At 39.2% G+C, this 17548-nt stretch overlaps 1 protein-coding gene across 5 annotated transcripts in view; it reads right to left on the bottom strand.

Annotated features, from left to right (window-relative positions):
• The window catches only part of Arhgap15 (Rho GTPase activating protein 15), a 622856-nt gene that overhangs the window by 523509 nt on the left and 81799 nt on the right, over positions 1-17548 (bottom strand). For all 5 annotated transcript variants that reach the window (XM_021192463.1, XM_029536483.1, XM_021192464.2 and 2 more), the window contains one exon: positions 5712-5773. In XM_021192463.1, the coding sequence (XP_021048122.1) occupies positions 5712-5773 (62 nt within the window). The remainder of the gene's footprint in view (positions 1-5711; positions 5774-17548) is intronic.

The raw sequence follows: 17548 nt of genomic DNA, 5'->3' as shown, positions 1-17548 counted from the left end.
AGAGAGAAACAGAGAGAGAAACAGAGAGAGAAACAGAGAGAGAAACAGAGAGAGAAACAGAGAGAGAAACAGAGAGAGAAACAGAGAGAGAAACAGAGAAAGATAGAAAGAGACAGGTTAGGTTTGTGTTGATTTATTGATACTCTGAGCAGAAAGTCTCAAAGGAATTAAGAACACTTGTGACCCTTCTTTCCTTCCTTCCTTCCTTCCTTCCTTCCTTCCTTCCTTCCTTCCTTCCTTCCTTCTTTCCTTCTTTGCGCAAGAGCATACAAATCAAGCTGTAAGAAAACATGTAGCTTAGAAAGTTATTAAGTTCACATTGGTGAACACTTTAGTATATATTCAGAAAGAAAGAAAAGATGAAAAAGAAAAAGAAATGAAAGAAAGAAGGAAGGAAGGAAAGAAAGAGAAAGAGAGATAGAGAGAAAAAGAAAGAAAGAAAGAAAGAAAGAAAGAAAGAAAGAAAGAAAGAAAGAAAGAAGGAAGGAAGGAAAAAGGAAAGATACTGATGGCAATATCAGCACACAGGTGCACACAGCCACATACATGCAATCACAGTCTACGCACCCTGAGCCTGTGAGGAACGCAGGCGCTACTAAATGTGAACACTGTAACTGTTTTCAGGTTTGTTTCCATGCTCACTTTCCATCCATATTCACCCAAGTATTTCTGTGCCCTTTGGAGTAGGAGAGCAAAGTGAGATTGAAATGTGAGGAGATATACAGAGTCACAGAGGCACCAACAAAGGAAGGATGTGCATGCTGAAATGTGTGAGATGTTCAACTCACATAAGCGCATGGGCAGGTGCCTTTTGTAAAATTAAGCTCCATGAACGAGAAAAACAAAACATAACAATCGAACAAAACAACCTCCCCCAACCCGCCCCCCCCAAAAAACGATTACTAAATCATCACGGGGCTTCAGATAGGCCAAGGATCCTTACAGCTTTGAGTATGAAATTCCCCAAATAAAAAGGTTCCCGAGATTCATCAGAAAAGCTGAGGCATAATTTCAAGGTTCATAATTAAAAATTAAAGTTGAATGCTGAATGAATTCTGCTTTCAAGCCTGTCAGTATATCACAAGGGAAATGTGTATAACCTCATTTCAAAATAAGGCTAAGTTTGGGTCCCTTTATGAATGTAAGATTAAGCCAACAGCTTCTCCCTCCTGCCACCTTATCCTATTCACATGAGTAATAGTTTTTTTTTTTTCTTTACAGAAAAATATAGCACACGGCAGAAACTGAGACAAATAAATAAGGTAGGAAAGACAAGATCAAAATAAGGAGCAATGTCAGATGTATATGACACAGCATGGCTTTATACAGAGAAAACTTTTTGGAAGTTCCAAAAGTGATATTTATTAAATGACAGTGGAAGCTCTTGGGATGAAGGGGGGCAAGAAACAGAAGAACAGCTTTTGCTTCTTGTCTTCCCACTAGAAAGTCCCAGATGTCAGCGAAGTGAGAGGCTCCCAGGACCCAACAGGGATGACTTTAGCTGGAATATCCAACAAAGTGGAGATAGAACCTGTAGAGACCACATCCAGTGGATAGACACAGCTACCAGTTGAGGAATGGGGCAACCCACCCATCTCAAAACTTTTAAGCCAGAAATATTCCCGTCCAAAGAAAAGACAGGGACAAAAAGTGGAACAGAACGTGAAGGAAAGGCCATCCAGAGACTGCCCCACCTAGGAATCCATCCCATCTACAGACACCAAATCTAGACACTATTGTTGATGCCAAGAAGTGCTTGCTGACAGGAGCCTGGTATGGCTGGCCCCTGAGATGTTCTACCAGCACCTGACCAATACAGATGCAGAAACTCACATTCAACCATTGGACTGATCCCTGGGACCCCAATGCAAGAGCTAGGGGGAAGGACTGAAGGAGCTGAAGGGGATTACAACCCCATAGGAAGAACAATATCAACAAATCGGGTCACCCAGAGTTCCAAGGGACTAAATCACCAACCAAAAATTATACATGGAAGGATCCATGACCCCAGATATAAATGTAGCAGAGGATGGCCTTATCTGACATCAATGGGAGGGGAGGCCCTTGGTCCTGCGGAGGCTTGATGCCCCAGTGTAGGGAGGTGCTAGAGCAGTGAGGTAGGAGTGGATGATGGAGCACCCTCATAGAGGCAAAGGGGAAGAAGAGAGGGGATGCAATGAGGAGTTTGTGGAGGAATAATGAGGAAGGGGGTATCATTTGAAATGTAAAAGAATAAAATTAGTAGTAGTGGTAGTAGTAGAAGAAGAAGTAGTAGTAGTAGTAATACAAAGAAAAAGCAAACATCTATGTTTCAAGCAGGCCAGGGTTAGGTGCTGTGTAACTACAACTGTAAGACTCTGGAGGAAAGAGCATTTAAGAAGACAACGGTTTTTACATTTGAAAAACAGGAAATCACCATGAAGCCTATAACCTAATTTGACTTAAGTATCACTACTATCCCAATCAACCATGTGCTTGACAGAATAATCATTTATTAATACTGCTTATTAGCTCATTAAATTTTATTAAAATGATATAAGATCTTTGATAAATGGGAAACAGTCCATAGAAAAATCTCACACAAGCAATACAAATTATGGCAACTAGGTGATATCATTTAATAATTATTAAGTTATCTGTGGGATAACACTGCCATAATTTTTTCAAGGCTATGACAAAATTGACCCTTGTATTGCTGAAGCTAAAAATATAGCACTTGGGAGGCAGAGGAGGGCGGATTTCTGAGTTCAAGACCAGCCTGGTCTACAAAGTGAGTTCCAGGACAGCCAGGGCTATACAGAGAAACCCTGTCTCAAAAAACCAATATATATATATATATATATATACACACACACACTTTGGGTAAGCAATAGCAATGTACAGTAAGAGTAGCAAGGTTCTTTTCTTTAATGAGTGGGTGTAGGACATGGTACATATGTGTGCTTGTACTCATGTACTCATGTACTCATGTGTGTAGTGTAACATGTGCACACATTTGTGTGTGTGCATGTGCATGTATATGTGTGTGTGTGGGTACCTACTCCTGTGTTCATTGACTTGGAGGTCAGAAGAGGATGCTAGTTAGCTTCTATAGCTCCCTTTTACGTTGTAGCTCTAGGCTGCCAGACAGGGAGCTCTTCATATACATCTATCTCTGCAACCACTTTCCTGTGGGGTATGGGGATTGGAAACAATGTTCCCTGTGGCATTGCTTCCCCAGCCCATATCATTCTTTAGCAGCCATGCAATATGAGAAGGTCATCTAGGCTTAGAATTGAACTTTAAGATTTTTTTCTTTTTTTTCTTTTCTTTTTTTTTTTTTTTCGAGACAGGGTTTCTCTGTGTAGCCCTGGCTGTCCTGGAATTCACTCTGTAGACCAGGCTGGCCTTGAACTCAGAAATCCACCTGCCTCTGCCTCCCGAGTGCTGGGATTAAAGGCGTGCGCCACCACGCCGGGCTTAAGATATTTTTAAATGACAATAATTGTGATGAGTACTAAAGTTATAATACTTTTAGCATAAAACTTGACTCGAGTTCAAATTAAATAAAAATGAGAGTCAAAATTATTTGTCATATTGTCGCACATGAACAGGGAAGGATAGCAAGTATGTGAAAAATGGTGACTATTACATTTAACATGTTCAACTTGAATGTATCTATATTAAATGTAAAAACAAATTCCAGAAATTTAGAGAAGATATTTATAATGTCTAAAACTAACAATTATCTATATCTTGTAGCATATTATGCACTCTCTCAAATAAGAAGAAAATACACTCAATAAAAGCTTATGAATAAGTAATTCTTGAGACGCAGAATTTGAGGGATTCTTGAATAATAATTAGAGTTACACCCAACTGCAATCCCAATCAGTTAAAAGGGAATGAAAGCAGCATTGAGGGAATGTGCTGTGGCCAGATATTTGACAACATTAAAAGTAGACTCCTGGATGGGATTATAGAGAAAATGAATCAATTCAGCAATGCAGAATAAACTTCTGTGAGATGCTGCAGTCTTTCAAGAGAGCAAGGCAGTGGAACAGAATAACTGCTCGAGCAATCTTAAGTGTACTTAACAAGTACACTTCCCAGGGAGAACTTCTAACTGGGTCCAAAAAAAAACCAACCAACCAACCAACCAAACAAACAAACAAAAACAATTACGTGTGATTTCTTGCAATGCTTTACGTTTTCGAAGAGTTAGAGATAACTTAGAAGAATTTGTGCCTGGGAGATTTGTGAAAATAAATTTTGGTACATATGTATAGTAGCAAATGGGCAATACTTGGAAGGAAAAGGTCTTTCACTGTGGCACCACAACACTTATCTGTGTACTAATATTGAGTGGACATTGCAAGAAACACGAGGTTTTGAATACAAAGCTGTTTATGCACTATAGAACACGTTAATACACACATTATTACAAACAATTATTTGTTGAGTTGTTTGAATGCCATGCGTAAAAAGAAATAGATGATAGCTGTCTGCATAGGGGATTTGAGGACCAGTTAGAGCACATATTCACAGGAGACTGATATTCGAATAGAAGAGAATATGAAGTAGAACCACCCAAGAGTCTTGCCCAAAATGTTAAAATTGCAGGACTGCAACTGAAGGATATCATCAGTTCAATTCTCTGCACCTGAGAATTCCAAAACAAGAACTAAAATTTCCAGAACTTTAAATGAAAAATTCTGAGGAACACATGACGTGCAAACTGAATGAGAAACAACATAGAAGATGCTAGCTCTATTTCCTATTTAATATTAGAATAGCTATTGTAAGCACCGGAATTATGAGTGACACTGCCATTTCCCTTCTTTGAAATAAATATAGACACTGTCCATGGTAGCCATCAAGCCAAAGTATATTTTATTCTCTAATGTAAGCCAGGACATCTTTCTAGTAACATATTGTGTAATTCAATTAAGTATTGTTCGATTGTGTAGCGAATTAGAATACTTATTCTACTTAGTTACAATGGTAATACACACACAAGGAAATTTTTTTTATTTTGAGTACTTCCATGCAGCTTAATTACTTGCATATTCCATACTATAAATCTAAATATAGAATATATTTGATGCAAGTGTTAGCAAAAATTCTAAAACAGACATGACTATTTTAAATCCCCCATATAAACAACACAGCTAGTATCTTTCTTGACCCAATGACCAACTTGTTCTATATTATTGAACATCTCTGTTGTTCCCCTCACCCCAGAGAGTTTTTTTTTTTTGATCATTTAAAATTTTCCCTCACCATCCTCTGTTCATGATTTTCTTTTTCTATTTCTTTTTTCTAAATGATTTTATTTTGAACTACAAATATGGTTCAAATTTTCCATCCTTCAAAAAAATAAAAACTTTCCAGGCTATTGCATAGAGATCTTTATATGCTGCAAATGAATTCATTCAACAACCCAATCTGTTGATCCAGAAATCATGCTTCCCTTTTTATGTTTTAAAGATTTCTAGTCCTAAGAAGACGAGACATCAGCCACTTTTACATTCTGGGCAATGCTATAGAGTGCAATGTCTTTCTTTGAAAAGTATAATTATTTTACCAATAAGGGTGTCAACAATGGGAACAGAAGGGATTGTTCTAGTTAGGTCTGGATGGCCTTGCTTCTTAGACAAAAGCACTGACACAAGCTGAGGAAGTGGGAGACTGTGTAGTTATGTAACAGAGAGTTGAAGAACTTTCATTACCTTAGTTTCTTTCCTCCATCTGCAATTTTGGCTTTTTGAAGATACCCTTCTTTTACAACCATCTGCAAGAAGAATGTGTATGTTAAAATAGTGACAAACTCTTATGCATTTCAGTATGAATGAACCCAAGCTTTCTAAGCAAGAGTCATTGCAATGATGGAAGCTTCCAGTCACAGAGCTTTATTAATAATGCATCCAAGACTTATGGGAAGTGCATACAAGATCAAAGTCTTTACAAGCTTTACATATCAAACGATAGAATGGGAAGGTGTATATAGATGGATCCTTTGATAGTGATACTGCACCACTTGCTCCCTCTTAGGTGTTAGGAAGTCACTTGCTTAAAACATTGACATCAATGAGAAAACAAAGGGAAATGCAAACCTTTCCTAAATCTTACAGGAACACTCTTCCCTTGTATGCTTCCCATCCACCTGCCAAGACCAGGAAAAAGGAAATGGACCAAGAAGCTGAGCCTGGTGAATCATGGGAAAGCATCACAATGGCAACATTTTGTGCATTTTAGCCGGTTAGCCAGAGACAAAGTAGTGACTTTCTCGTTGCCACCTGAGCTATATAACTGCTTTCCTTTGCCCGTTTGTACTGGAGCCTTTCATCCTCACAGAGCTGCAAACTCCAGAAAGGCCAAGGAACAATTTACTATAACACAACAGAGATGTTTAGTAAGTTCCAACCAAAATTCACACAAATGCAGATGATCGTAAGTTGATTCCCAGAAAAGTCAATATAGTGGTTTCAGGTTGTCTATTTGTGCCCTCCTGACTTCTGGGTCACCCTATTCCGGTTCTTGGCTTGAGCTGCCTTTAAAGGAATAGCATGTTTCCCTCATGTTCTGTGTCTAACAGCTGAGGGGCCATATTTCCTTGGTGCCATTGGTGTGATCCATACTCCTGGGCATAATATTCCATCCATTATATCTTCATTTCAAAAATTCCTATACAAAATTTTAACCTGTTTTAAATTCAAGCTGTATGGCTTTTGTCTGATGGTCTTTCCATCATTTGTTGGATTGTCTTTGAGGCACACCACTCCCAATTTCCACTCTATTGTTTCCTTATCACTCTGCTAACACCCTCAGATAACACTGTAATGGCTGGATTGGTTACTATGCCAGTGCTCTGAGCCCACTGAAGGCAAGGAATTGTCCCTTTCATATGCTGTGGGAACCCAGAGTCACACTAATTAGATTATATGGACAAATACATACGTGATGGGATATGTGAATGCTATTTAAACATTTTTACAGAGAATTATAAGAGTCAAAACTGTTCTCTGGTAAGAGGAAAAGACACTTAGCATAGTGAGTTGTCCCACAGACTAACATGGTACCAAGTAAAGAATTGCCTCTTGTAAGATTTGCTCTGCTATGGATGACGCAGATGCAGATGTAATCTTTCCCTGGCTCCTGTATTGTTCTATTCCTAATGCACTGGAAAGTACTTATCTTTCAAATTACATTTGTTAAATGCGTTCATGATGAATAAACTGTAGGAAGTCATTAGGATAATGACAATGGTGGCAATATTTTTTTTCCACATAGGTTTAGAAGATGTCTCTTCCTTCAGTATGTTTGTCACAAGTCTCAATTTCAAGGTTGATCTTTAGAACTATGGGGTTCATAGTGTTATTGCACAGTGTTATGTTTAGTTGCATTTCTCCAGGTACTGTGCCCACTTCCTTATTCTATGTATATTGTCCCTCTCTTGGGTACCAGAGAATTTTGTTACCCTATAAATCCCAACATACCTTCTAGCTCATAGAAAGAAGCCCTTAAAACTGTAACTTTGCAGTATTCTCTGCTTTTGATTCACTTAGTACCACCCTAAACAGTAGTTGTACTTATCTAAATGTATGGTGTTCACATACACACTTACACTATGTGTGACACGTGTCTGCTTGAGCTTTATAGCCACGTCTTAACTCTCCCTCTTCCAATCCTTCTTCCTCCCCTTCTCCTCCCTTTCCCTTCTCCTCCCCTTCCCTTTCCCCTTCTCCTCTCCCCCCTCCCTCTCTCTCCACTCATATATGTGCCTGCTTCCTCTGGCATCAGTTGTTCCTCTCTATACCAAGTTTCTCTTCCATAATTGACGCATACTTACATTCCCTCAGCAAATTTTCAATGACTCCATTCTCTCAAATATCAGCCACGATGCATGCACAAGAGTTGAAAGACTAACAAGACAGGTCCGATCTTACTTCATTTTAACCCCTAGGGGCACACATTAAGATATCTCTTCTTTGTAGTAAACTGATTCAGCTCTTCTACACCTCTGAGACTCTGCTCAGTCTTCACACTGAACCAATACATTCCAAATGATTTCTTGCACTAAACAGTCTGCCATGTTCAGGTGACACAATGACAAGAAAGGCTTCCAAAAGGTAAACTTAATTATGTGACGATTTAAGGGATTGCCATCATACACCTGAACTTCTCCGTGTTCTACTTACCAAGAAGCAGTCATTCTGAGCACCTTAGGCTGGGCAGAAGGAGGTATTAGTGTAAACAAAAGACTGCTATTTATTGTACATCTGGGTTTATATGTAGTACCTTATTAATTGTATTCTTAGTCCCATTGTCTGAAAGAACAATGATCTGTAAATTTCACTTTATAGTTCAGACATCAGGTTGTCTAGTCTTTAGTGATTTACATAGTTATATATAGGCTTTAAATTTAAGTTTAGATTCCTCCCATGCCAGATTGTAGGCCAAACTGAAATTCATTAAAGGAATAGAAGCAATCTAACCATGTATACTTAAAGAAATATCAGCCAGTCTTTAGATGCTAAATGTGGCTGTTGGAGCTATTTTTTTCAATGTCAGCTAGAATCCCTATTTAACATTGTATAGCAGGAAAGATCAGCAATTTGTCCAGGCTGGATGCCAGCCAGTCTGCCAGCACTGAGGAAGTGTTTCCGTAGCATCCTCTGTGCAGAGACACAGCTGAGGAGAATGAATGGCACTGGAATTTCAAGACAGTACCTGTTTATAAACCCAGTTTGGACATGCAGACAGGCAGAAGAGAGGAAAACTTTTGATTAACGGTCACAAGTGTAACAAACATGAGCCTATAATCTCTTACGCACACATGGCAGCTGGTTTGTTTGTTTTTTGTTTTTTAATGTGAATGTCTCATGTTAGCAGACACAAATGCCCACAAAAGGTTTCTTCATGGATCTTTAGTGGTCCACTGGACAGTTTTGCTCAAGTAAAATGAAATAAATTTGATTGAAACGTCAACCTGACTTCGTTGACAATTTGGCTTTCAGCTGCATAACTCTTTTGCTTTATAATATTTGCTCCGCTGATGTGTTGAAATTTTTACTCTCTCTCCTTGGTTCTTCATCTGTTTTTATCTACAACCACTGAAGTGATATTTAGCTTTGTAAGTCATCTGATAAAGAAAGTCAGTGATTTAAGTGAGAGTCAGAATATTCCCTTCCCCCTTTTTATTCTTCGAGGAAGCACCGATGGGTCTCTATAAACACCGATGCTATTGGCAATTAGGATTTCTTTTTTATCAAATAAATCTGAGACCAACTTGAGATGTTCCTTCTGAAAGAGGACTCACTATGTGAATCATGGGTATGGCTGACTCATCTTCTAAGGGATCTTTCCATAACCACAACCTCGACCACTATAATTTTCAAAGACTTGGCATTCCTATTTCGTAGGAAAGTAAGTGCTAAGGTTTTCAAAGCTCACTGTGCTTTACTGATAATCCTGTTTGTTGATTTCTATTAAGAAGCACCAAACTAAGAACGTTTTCTCACATCATTTTATTCCCTCAAACCTTCCTCTTTCCTTCTGCAATTCCTTATCACTTTTCTCCTATACACAGAGAGAGAGATTTTTGTCTTAGTGTGTGTGTGTGTGTGTGTGTGTGTGTGTGTGTGTGTGCTTTCTTTCTCTTGACATTCTTCTCAATGTACCTCGTGATGCTAATCTAGATGGCTAACTTGAATTGGATTTGGGAATGACTGTGAGACTGCTCAAGCACACCTCTGGGTGTGACTGTGTAGGCATTTCTTATAGCATTAGAACACTAATTCAGATTTTAATACACTACTGGGGCATTCTGGGACTGGAAGGCAGTGCCTGGCTTAAGGAAGTAGGGCAATGGCAAGGAGTAAGAAAATACCTAAGAAAGGGTGGGAGGGAGTGGGGGATGGGAAGGATGTGCTGAGATGGTGGTGGAGAAGTTCTTGGAGACTGTATTTCACTTGCCTCCCTCTTGCTACCGCTTGGATCCTTCTTGATCTCTATGAAGTAAAGAAATATCTACTACAAATTCTTGCTGCCTTTGAGGGCCAGCAATCTATATTTGGACCTTTGTAAATGTAACATAAATGAAGTGTTCCCTGGGATGTTTTCTCAGGTTTTTGTTTGTTTGTTTGTTTATTGTTATTGCTGGTTTTTGTGATTTTTGTTTTTTTTTAAGTATAACTACTAGCGAGCTAAGACATATACACACATTCACAAGCACGTACACAAATCTACATACACACACACACACACACACACACACACACCACAAGACACACACACACCAAAAGTAAGCAAAACCATGAAGAGCTGGAGTTCATTTTGTGCTGGACAGCTATTCTTGAGGATGAAGCCTACCCTGGAGTGTGGCTGATGTCACACCGTCACTTCATAGACAGAAACTGGTCTTCCCATTTTGGACAGTTATCAAGTACAAATAGTTCCTGGTTAATGCTGTGCCCACTTCTCTGCCTCGGGGTTGAAATTTGATGGTTTGAACTTGTGCATGTCTTCTCTTTGAGTTTCTACCTGCATCAGCCCTGTTTTATCTGGAAAACGCTGCTTCCTTAAAGTCATCCATTATTTCTGGCTTTTTAAAATGTTTCCACCTTTTTTTTTTCTGTATGGCTGTTTTTGTTTTTGTTTGTTTTTCTGATTGGATTTAGGGCTCACTCTATAGGAGTAAGCTCATGTCCCTTCCTGTAAACTTGGTCACGAACCTTATTTGTTCCTGTGATAAAATACTATGACCAAGGAAATTTATGGTGAGAAGAGTTTGGCTTATGGTACCAGAAGTAGGGGCAATAATGGCGTGGAGGTGTGGCAGCGGGTGTCCACAGTAGAAAGCAAGAGATCTTCAACCACAAACACAAAGCAGAGAGAAAAAACACAAAATGGGTGAGGTCATAAATTCTCAACACCATCTTCCCAAACAGCACCATCCACTAGGGCCAAATGTTCAAATATCTCACACTCTGCACCCAATCTTACACAAAGCACCACAGGAACTCATATGACCTAAGGTAAACCTATCATTACTACATTTTGCCTTCTATGTACGTTAGTGAAACTCTAATTTCTCAGTAGAGAAGTGCCTTTGTGCAGAGAAGAACAGTTAATACAAAGGTTTTACGACTGAGCAAACTGCAGGAAAAACCATTCTGTGGCTTGCTTACTCATAAATGGGACATCTTTCTCCTATCTTTTCCAACAATGCTCGGGGAATGTTGTGTAAGAGATGGCAAAAAAGACTGTCGGAGGATTTGGGCAAAACAGTATCTTCTTAACATTATAGAATCATTGCACCTATGAACTTATCAGAGCTGTGGTTGCCTTCCTAAGACCTATACAAGATCAAACCAGTTAACATTATTTCATGGAAGAGAGAATGGGTGCAGGAGCTCCAACCCAAGCAGAAAAGAAATTGATAGTTGATTGTTGTTTAGGGGAGGAGAAGCAATTTCCTTAGGAGTGTAGTCCATGGTAAGTGGGCCATGCTCCCCTGGCCCTACACACATGCATGAGGGCAGCAAAAATTGCATTTGGCGAATGTGTGTGTGTGTGTGTGTGTGTGTGTGTGAGAGAGAGAGAGAGAGAGAGAGAGAGAGAGAGAGAGAGAGAGAGAGAGAGAGGAGTTTTGCAGAAGGATGATGCTTTCCAATACAATGTGCTTAGCTTATGTAAGTCTGTAATATATAGTATGTACATACATTTAGATTCTCTAGCTGGATGCAATGATCACCTGAAGAGTTGAGCAAAATTAGTTCTGTGGATCACAAACTCCCAAATCCCACAAAACAGCTATGTGTTTCCTAAAGACGTTCTTAAAGCAGGGTGTAGTGGGTAGTGCCTGTGACCTCAGCACTTGCAAAAACAGGTAGGAAGAGCAACCCACCAGTTCAAGGCTAAGCTGTTTTACCCAGTGAGTTGCAGGTAAGCCAGGGCTGCATCATTATGAGAGCTTGTCTCAAAGAAACAAAAACAAAGAAACAAAAGGCAAGCAATCAACCACCCAAAATGAGAACAAACCCCAAAACTCTTGAGAAACTAATGTGGCTTCATGGTCTGGCTTTGATGATATTTACTGTCACAGATCCCTTGCTTTCTTTAGTTCATGTGTGGAGTGCATCTTCATGTGGATACCCTCTCCTCTTTCTTAGGAGGGTGTGGGATCCGGTCTCACTTTAGGTTTCCACTCCTAGCCCTTAAGTGTTTTCTAAACACTGGGCTTGGTGAAGTGCATGTTATGTTTTGCCAAGCTATGCGCAGCCCCTCTTATTAAACCACTGTGTATTTCAAGGGAAAAGCTATCCTTGTGTTGTTGCTTTCTTTACCACTAACTCATCAAAAGATCATTTTGAAAACGACATTAGAGCATTTTGTGTTTAAGATCTCCCATGAACTTTCATCCTGAGCCTTTCATGCTGGAGCCAGCAAGTCTCATTCATCTACCACCAAGAAATCCAGTTTGTGCTTAGGAGATGGGTTTAGGAAAGATCTCTCTGTATCTGGAAAACATTCTTCAGTCTTCTGAAGGCTTTTCTTAGAATTTGACTCTCAATCTGTTTCTGTTTCACTGTCTTTGCTTCCACTGTTACTTGTTTTTTGACCATCATTGAAGTTCACCAAGCATGGCCTTCCTCCTCTTTGCTGTCAGAGTGTCTTATTAATATAATTCATCTGCATTATAACTTAATTTCACTCTGTGAAGAGAGAGTTGCTCAATTCTAATAGTCTTTGTTGATGTGTGGGTGTACATTTTTCTCTGCTCTAGAATGAAATGAATTATAAGTGGAGGACATGGCAGGCAGACAAAATTTAACTAGCCTCTGATTCCAGGGTTTCTCCAATCTCCCCATCACCTGAAGCTTCTTGCCCTGGCAATGCTCTGCCTGATCCGGCACCACAGATCTTCTCTTTTCATCACATTCTAGTATGGAATTGTTTGGTTTTCTCATATACAGGGTATGTAGTCCTGGTTGGCTGTTGATCTGGATCCTTCTATGTACTCCAGGCTGGCCTTGAACATGCAGACTTCCTCTTTCTGCCTTCCACGCGTTTGTATTACAGGCATGTTAGACCATGCCTGCCTCATCATGACATTCTTGAAATTTTTCAAATACAGTTGAAATAAAACTGTTCTACTGATAGAACCTGAATGTGCTGTCTTTTCTTGATATTTTTTTCCTTCCTGTTCTCATTCTTTGTTCCCACAGTTCTACTTATGGTGCAAATCTTATTTTAAATGACACTTTCAAAGACTACTTGTATGATGACTCATGACTCCAACTATAAGCCTTTCCTCTCCCATAGCCACTAGTGTAGAACCAAGCCTTTTTCTGGTCCTTGATGCTTCCACTTGTCCATAGGTCTTTCTCCAGAAAAGGTCATGATTTTTGAATCTCCCATCATTCCCGTAGCCTAACCCTCCTCCTGAGTGACCATGGCCTAGACAAATACATGAATGAATAAGCAGACCCATGCTTAAGGAAATGAAATAATTAATTTGAAATGGTTTCTATAATAAATTGATTCAACTATGTGTCTTATTATTATGTTAACTTTTGAGATGATATTATTTGCCAAACCTAACTCTAACTTAGCAAAATGGCATTTTGAAAGATTAAAGAGATATGTGTTTCTCTTTTCCAACTTAAAGAAACCCCAGCTGGTCAATAGTATTAGTCTACAAAGTGACTACTCTTTTTTTCTTTAAAACAAGGAAGTACAATATCTTCATAATACATTTCATCTTTAAAGCCCCCACAAGTATTAATTAACTCACAGAATGATATCAGGCTTGAAAAGGTAACACCTGTGACTTACGTTTATCTGCAAAAGCCTGATTTGCTCTGAGCCAGGACAACTTCCTGAGCTCTGCCCTCCAAATCCTCCTTGCTCAGGAGGAAGCAGATAAATCTCTAAAACCCACCACAGGCTTTTGACTCCTGCAAGGTTATCCATAGACACGCCTTAGAATATTTCAATAAAAATAAAGACGATAAAGATTAAACACGCTATAATCAGGGTTATTTTTCTGAATCTTTGTTTAGGGGGAAAGTGCCTTGAAAATAATTGGGCCTCATGCACAGTAGCAATGAGGAATATATTAATAGAAGATCAAGAAACAAATGTGCAAAGTGTATCGGAGTTTTGTGTTAGAATGTTTCATGTTTAAAGTCACTGCTTCATAGCTGTGTTAAGCAGTCAGAGTCCCCTGTTCTGATCCTAGTTTCTTTCACCGAAGCCTTGTGATATGCATCTGTGTGGCATTAATGCTGTATTTCTTCCTGTACTGGGGCTACTGTGAGCATTTTTAGACTCCAATTAGTTATACTTCGAAAATAACTGTCAAAATACATGTGTTATTCTTTTAATTACCCATGTTGATCACAATCAGCTCTATTATAAGGGAACTGTAAAAAAAAAAATAATGCATGTCTCCTCAAAGGAAAAAATGTACTCATTGGAGCATCGGCAATGACAGTTTTCATTTTATAAAGTAAAACATTTTACTCCAAAATGGGGCAGACCTAATAGATAATTTCAAAAGCTGTAACCAGAACTGTAGTCTCACGATTCTTAAAAATATTTCAGAGAATTCTTTAAATAGGAGGTAAAAGAAGTGAGGCTTTTTATATTACAGTCAATGTTTTGAAGATAAATACACATAAGGATTCAAATGTTAAGAACGTATATATAAATAATAATATTGACTCAAGGAATTTAAATAATTGGCTCCGAATTATTTTCGTACGTTGTTTCAGACATGACAGAGTGTCCTGAGAGATACTGACAACAGGACACTGTCGGCGACTGGGCTGCTGTGCAAATCCATGAGGGAGACAGGGACAGATGGAGGAGATGGGGAGACAGGGAGAGATGGAAGAGATGGGGAGACAGGGAGAGATGGAGGAGACAGGGAAAGATGGAGGAGACAGGGAGACAGGGAGAGATGGAGGAGACAGGGAGACAGGGAGAGATGGAAGAGATGGGGAGACAGGGAGAGATGGAGGAGATAGGGAGACAGAGAGATGGAGGAAACAGGGAAAGATGGAGGAGACAGGGAGACAGGGAGAGATGGAGGAGATGGGGAGACAGGGAGAGATGGAGGAAACGGGGAGAGATACAAGCAACCCCAAGTTGTGGGAAAGACTCTGCAGATAGATGAAGAGTTCATGTTCATCAGTTTTAAAGTAAACTTTGTGTCTTCTAGAGAATGTCTTTTTATGAATGGTAATGGGTAGTTTAAAATGTATAGATTTGCTTTTGGAAAAACTTCCTGGTTCTTTCATTGTTACTCTTCATGACAGTCTACTCTCCAGATGGAAGTTTACATAACTGATGGCATTTCTGCCTTTAAAATAAAAGTAAGAATCCAGTAGACGTCACAGAGGAAATGTTGAATGTTCCCAGTGCTCAGAAGACAGAGTAAGTTAGGCGAATGCTCAGAGAGAGGATGCAGCAGAGCCCACATCAGTACCAGGAAGCAATTAGTTGATATTTTTAAAAGTTGGTGGAGTTAGTGACTATGTGTATCAGTGTGTATGTGGAGATGGGGGAAGATAATCTCTGTAGAGAGACTACAAACTATAACTTTACTTTAATAATTAATGTTTTGCTCTGTGCCACATTTTAAATAGTTATTTGTTTCTCAAGAGTCTAACATCTTGATATATATATTATCTTTCTATTGGATGTAGGGTTAGTAAAGATCTTTTCCCAATCTGTTGATTGCCATTTTTGTCCTATTGACAGTGCCCTTTGCCTTACAGAAGCTTTGCAATTTTATGAGGTCCCACTTACCAATTCTTGAACTTAGAGCATAAGCTATTGGTGTTCTGTTCATGAAATTTTCCCCTGTGCCCATGTGTTTCCAGGATCTTCCCCACTTTCTTTTCTATTAGTTTCGGTGTATCTGGTTTTATGTGGAGGTCCTTGATCCACTTGGACTTGAGCTTTGTACAAGGAGATAAGGATGGATCAATTAGCATTCTTCTACACGCTGCCAGTTGAACAAGCACCATTTGTTGAAAATGCTGTCTTCTTTCCACTGGGTGATTTTAGCTCCTTTGTCAAAGATCAAGTGACCATAGGTGTGTGGGGTCATTTCTGGGTCTTCAATTCTATTCCATTTATCTACCTGCCTGTCACTGTACCAATATCATGCACTTTTATCACAATTGCTCTGTTGTACAGCTTGAGTTCAGGGATGATGATTCCACCAGAGGTTCTTTTATTGTTGAGAATAGTTTTCGCTGTCCTTGGTGTTTTGTTATGCCAGATGAATTTGCAAATTGCTCTTTCTAACTCAAAGAAGAATTGAGTTGGAATTTTGATGGGGATTGCATTAAATCTGTGAATTACTTTCAGCAAGATAGCCATTTTTACTATATAAATCCTACCAATGCATGAGCATGGGAGATTTTTCTATCTTCTGAGATTTTCTTCAATTTCTTTCTTCAGAGCCTTGAAATTCTTGTCATACAGGTCTTTCACTTGCTTACTTAGAGTCACACCAAGGTATTTTATATTATTTGTGATTATTGTGAAAGGTATTGTTTCCCTAACTTCTTTCACAGCCTCTTTATCTTTTAAGTAGAGAAAGGCCACTGATTTGTTAACAAACAATTTGTTAAACAAAGAGTTCTCAACTGAGAAATACTGAATGACTGAGAAGCACCTAAAGAAATGTTTAATAATCTTAGTCATTGGGGAAATGTAAACAAAACAACCCTGAGATCTACCTCAGACCAGTCAGAATGGCTAAGATCAAAAACTCAAATGACAGAAATGCTGGTGAGGATGTGGAAAAAGAGGAACACTCCTCCATTGCTGGTAGGATTGCAAGTGTGTACAACCACTCTGGAAATCAGTTTGGTGGTTCCTTGGAAAATTGGATATAGTGCTACCTGAGGACTCAGCTATACCACTCCTGGGCATATACTCAAAAGATGCTCCAACATGTAATAAGGACACATGCTCCACTATGTTCATAGCAGCCTTATTTATAACAGCCAGTAGCTGGAAAGAACCCAGATGTCCTTCAATAGAGGAATAGATACAGAAAATGTCATACATTTACACAATGGAGTACTACTCAGCTATTAAAAACAATGAATTTATGAAATTCTTAGGCAAATGGATGGAACTAGAAAATATCATCCTGAGTGAGGTAAACCAATCACAAAAGAACACACATGGTATGCCCTCACTGATAAGTGGAAATTAGCCCAGAAGCTCAAAATACCCAAGGTACAATTCACAGACCACATGAAGCTCAAGAAGAAGGAAGACCAAAGTGTGAATACTTCAGTCCTTCTTCAAGGGGGAACAAAATACCCAAGGAAGGAGATATAGAGACAAAGTGTGGAGCAGAGACTGAAGGAAAGGCCATCCAAAGACTGCCCAACCTGGGGATCCATTTCATTTACTGTCGCCAAAACCAGACACTTTTGTGAATGCTAACAAGTGCTTGCTGACAGAAGCCTGCTATAGCTGTCTCCTGAGAGGCTCTGCCAGTGCCTGACAAATACGGAGGTGGATGCTCACA

The sequence above is a fragment of the Mus pahari genome, chromosome 3 (assembly GCF_900095145.1).
Source record: "Mus pahari chromosome 3, PAHARI_EIJ_v1.1, whole genome shotgun sequence".
Lineage (NCBI taxonomy): Eukaryota > Metazoa > Chordata > Mammalia > Rodentia > Muridae > Mus > Mus pahari.
The sequence above is the reverse complement of the archived record's forward strand: the minus strand, read 5'-3'. Positions and strand labels throughout refer to the sequence as shown.